The sequence below is a fragment of the Agrilus planipennis genome, unplaced genomic scaffold (genome assembly GCF_000699045.2).
Source record: "Agrilus planipennis isolate EAB-ADULT unplaced genomic scaffold, Apla_2.0 scaffold332, whole genome shotgun sequence".
Lineage (NCBI taxonomy): Eukaryota > Metazoa > Arthropoda > Insecta > Coleoptera > Buprestidae > Agrilus > Agrilus planipennis.
The window spans coordinates 1,418-5,942 of record NW_020439024.1 but is presented as its reverse complement, the minus strand read 5'-3'; the positions used below and the strand labels follow the sequence as shown (position 1 = coordinate 5,942).

At 35.4% G+C, this 4,525-nt stretch overlaps 1 protein-coding gene across 1 annotated transcript; it reads right to left on the bottom strand.

The window, feature by feature from the left end:
• Nucleotides 1–596: 596 nt before the first annotated feature.
• Nucleotides 597–2,274, bottom strand: LOC108743420 (eukaryotic translation initiation factor 3 subunit F-like). Its single transcript, XM_018478985.2, has 2 exons — nucleotides 2,269–2,274; nucleotides 597–989 (listed from the first exon to the last, which is right to left on the bottom strand). Exons 1-2 carry the CDS (start codon nucleotides 2,272–2,274, stop codon nucleotides 597–599), a joined length of 399 nt encoding a protein of 132 aa, XP_018334487.2.
• Between the last annotated feature and the right edge of the window lie 2,251 nt (nucleotides 2,275–4,525).

Genomic DNA, 4,525 nt, shown 5'->3' with positions numbered 1-4,525 from the left:
GCATGAAGGTCTTAGTCAGAGACATATTAGAGGCAGAAATTGGATTTAGGAGGGGTAGAGGTAGGCCTAGATTAGATTAGCAAATAGTTAGGGATATAGTTTTAGGGAAATGCAAAGATTAGTTCAAGATTTTCAGATTTCGGTTTTGTACACGCTTCGTTGAATTCTCGGGTATTTGAGTGTTTATTATTTCGTCAATATCCACAGTACTTTAATTGATTTTTTTGTATAGTTAGAGTAGTCAAATTTCATTGTCCTATAAACTGTGATGAGTCGTGAGATGAAAAATAGTGGGACCCCTTTCTTTCCCTCTGTCTTTGTTTAATTATATTATCTCTATACTTTTTTAGTATTTTATACTCAATTTTTATATTAGCTGCGTCAAGCTGTCAATAGGTAACTTAAAATTAAAGCATTAAGTCAATCTGATTGATTCTGCGCGAAATAACCCTAATGGAGCCGAAGAAAATGAAATAAAAACATTTTTACTTTCAAATATGCTCGCTATACTTATAATATTATATTGACAAGTGTACATTTCTTTTGGTGTAAAATTATATCCTGATCATGGCCTAGGTAATTCCGTATCTTACAGTTTAGCTAAGAGCACCTATGTGTCCTGAGGGTCCAGAAATGGAAGCTGAGTAACCATGAACGACAGGTACTGCTGGTGCAGCAACAGGCACAGAGTAGGCTGCAGGTACGGCATGAGGTACAGGTACAGCATGAGGCACAGGTACAGGAAGAGCACGTGCCGCTGGCCATGGTACTGGAGCGGCTACATGAGCAGCGTATGGAACAGCTGGAGCAGCGTACGGGACAGCTGGAGCAGCTACGCCGTAAGCGTAGGCGCGGGCAGCTAAGGATTCGTGATCTTGGCTTTCCCAAAGGCCTTCTCCATGCCACTGGCCATCATCGTAGGCACCATATACATTTACTACGCCACTGGCATTTGCGAATGCAGCTAGGCACGCCAAAGATACGAATACCTGGAATAATCGGTTTGTCACATATTATGTAGGACCTAAGAAGGTACCAATGTCCAACACCGAGTACTGGTCCTACATGAATGAGTATTAATGATGAAGACAGATGATGAGAAAATTAGTGAAAGATCTTATTAAGTTGTATCATCGGGCAGGGTCAAATTAGTACCCCAAACTAGCCGCTAAGTAAACCGTTGGGCGATTTGGGCTTATTGAGGGACGAATTGTTATCCGGTTTCTTAATAGGAGTTGCTACTGGGATCCAATTATATTTATGGATGTATGTTAGAAAATAATATAAATATTAAACATGATTACAACTATTATTATTATATTGCGAAAAAAAGAGCTTTAACATGTCGACAGTGGAATTTATGAAAAGGGAACTCGATAAAATGATATTTTGTTTCCAGGAACAGTTGAGCTATTTTGTATAAAGGTACAACAAATCTTAAGTTTGCAAAAATAGAAGACCCGAAGAACATTATTACATAATTATAAATTAATCATTACTATGATAAGATTTCCGAAGTGTTGTTAAATCAACAAGAAATGACCAACGAGCTAATACGAAAAGTTGTTGACGAGCCCTACCAAGATAATTGATATGGGAATAGCAAAGTAAAGAAGATGTGGGAACCGTCATCCACTAAGAATAATACGAAAAAGCATGTAACACGGAAGATTAAAAATACAAAATTCCGCAGCAGACTATTTCGTCCTGAAACAACATCTTAATATTTACTTAATTTAAGTAAATACTTTCCTGCTTTCGTGATCTTTTCATAAGTAATTATCGGCTAACAATTTGCGCGACCTATACCTAAAATTATTGTTTAAATGATTTTGCGTTTTATTAAGATTTTCTGGCACAAAACGAAAAATGCGATCCCGATTAATAAGACTGCTCGTACATTAGTTTGCCTGTCATGGAATTTTTCTAAGGAAACGTCTTATAAAGAGCTAAATAGNTTTAATAATTAAATAAAACACAAGAGAATATCAACAATAAAAATATAATAAAACAACTCGGCAGTTGTCTCGACCAACCTTCAAGAGTACAGAAATATGTAACATATTGCTGTACTCTAGAAAATTACCGAATAGATCGAAACAATTGTCGATTTGTTTTATTATATTTTTATTGCTAAAACTTACATTTGTTTTATTTCAATATTATTAATTTCATTAGCATCCCTGTCCCGTAATATAGGCTATGTCGTAAATTCAAATAGCAGCAAACACCAGTAAATGGCTATATCTGCCTAAAATTCGATATTACGCCCATATTGCCTCTTCGTAATATTATTAGTGCATTACAGCATACTTTTCAACCAAACTAATGCAATGAGAGTAGTTGCAATAATTTCACTGGAAACTTCTCATCAAAACGTACTAAAAGATTTGCTACATTTTTGATAGCTTTCTTTATATATACAGTAAAATCTCCTTAAATCAAACCTCAATAAGCTGAACACCTCCAAAACTCGAAAAAACGTTTTATTCCCTTTCATTCAAGCACTAAAACCTCCACTACTGGAGATCTCAACCCTCTAGAAGTCGAAATAATCAGTGAGTCCCTGCAAGCTATATTGGTACATATTTTTCGTCTACCACTCGAAAATACAAATTAAACCTCTGTATCTTAGGACTGACGACTATATGATGATGACGATGATCTCGAACATAGCAATGTTTTATTTTATAACATTTGCAATTCGATAATTTAAAACTTATTATGTCTACAGTTCGAAGAAAACTAAGTTATCGCCTTTAAAAATTACCGATAATGTAAGTACACCAAATCCTAACCTACACAAGTCGAATCAAAATCCTCCATAAGTCGAAAATTCGAAGTTTTTGGCGTCTCCCTCAATGTTCGATATTTAGAAGTTCTGCTGTATAAGGCAAAATACACACTATTGCAACGACTTTGAACCTTAATACGTATAGAGAATCATTTTCTAAAACCATTCCAACTAAATCATGTAGGACTAAGCGAAATGAAATTTTTATTTGGTCATTTTGTTTATCTTTATTTCTGATTGAGTAATTATACAGACATTAGACTTCATTTCATTTTTAAAAATAAACCATGTGAATGTGCACAAGCTTTACATGCCGACGTCTAACTGATAACTAAGAAATGAATGTATATGTGAAAGTCTTAAACTGAGTATTCTCCAGCGAACTTTTTTTTTTATAAACCCGTAAACAACTTTTCGTAATAGATGTAATTAAATGCATTAATAAGTAAACATTAAATCATGGATGCGTAGGTAAGTCGAACAGGTTTAGACTTTCAAATTTAAAACTAATTTCTTACCCCTCTATTGCAAGTGGTAATCTCGTCTCGGTCGAAGGTCAACATTAAATATAAAAATCACAGTCGAATTACAACAGACATCAGATAATTGATTAACCAGCTCTAGCACCAGCAAAATGAAATTCATGGTAAGTACTTGCATTAAATACTATCTATTTAGTTCATGTAATGTGCAATGAAAAATTGAAACTAAAACAAACATTTATTCGTTAAATTATTAAAATAGTTTTATTATATCATGTATTAAAAAGAATACATTTGAACAATTAATTATTATATTCACAATAATATAATTATATTATAGATTGTCGTATCTTTAATTTGCTTGACAACATTTGCCAATGCTGGTATCCTTTTGGGACACCACGGTCATGATGACGGTCAATGGCGCGGCGAAGGACTTTTAGAAAGTCAATGGTACGGCGATCATGAAGCCCATGGTATAATTGCTGCCCCTCTTCTTGCTCATGGTCATGGACACGCCACAATTGNTGGTACTGGAGCGGCTACATGAGCAGCGTATGGAACAGCTGGAGCAGCGTACGGGACAGCTGGAGCAGCTACGCCGTAAGCGTAGGCGCGGGCAGCTAAGGATTCGTGATCTTGGCTTTCCCAAAGGCCTTCTCCATGCCACTGGCCATCATCGTAGGCACCATATACATTTACTACGCCACTGGCATTTGCGAATGCAGCTAGGCACGCCAAAGATACGAATACCTGGAATAATCGGTTTGTCACATATTATGTAGGACCTAAGAAGGTACCAATGTCCAACACCGAGTACTGGTCCTACATGAATGAGTATTAATGATGAAGACAGATGATGAGAAAATTAGTGAAAGATCTTATTAAGTTGTATCATCGGGCAGGGTCAAATTAGTACCCCAAACTAGCCGCTAAGTAAACCGTTGGGCGATTTGGGCTTATTGAGGGACGAATTGTTATCCGGTTTCTTAATAGGAGTTGCTACTGGGATCCAATTATATTTATGGATGTATGTATATAAATATTAAACATGATTACAACTATTATTATTATATTGCGAAAAAAAGAGCTTTAACATGTCGACAGTGGAATTTATGAAAAGGGAACTCGATAAAATGATATTTTGTTTCCAGGATCAGTTGAGCTATTTTGTATAAAGGTACAACAAATCTTAAGTTTGCAAAAATAGAAGACCCGAAGAACATTATTACATAATTATAAATTAATC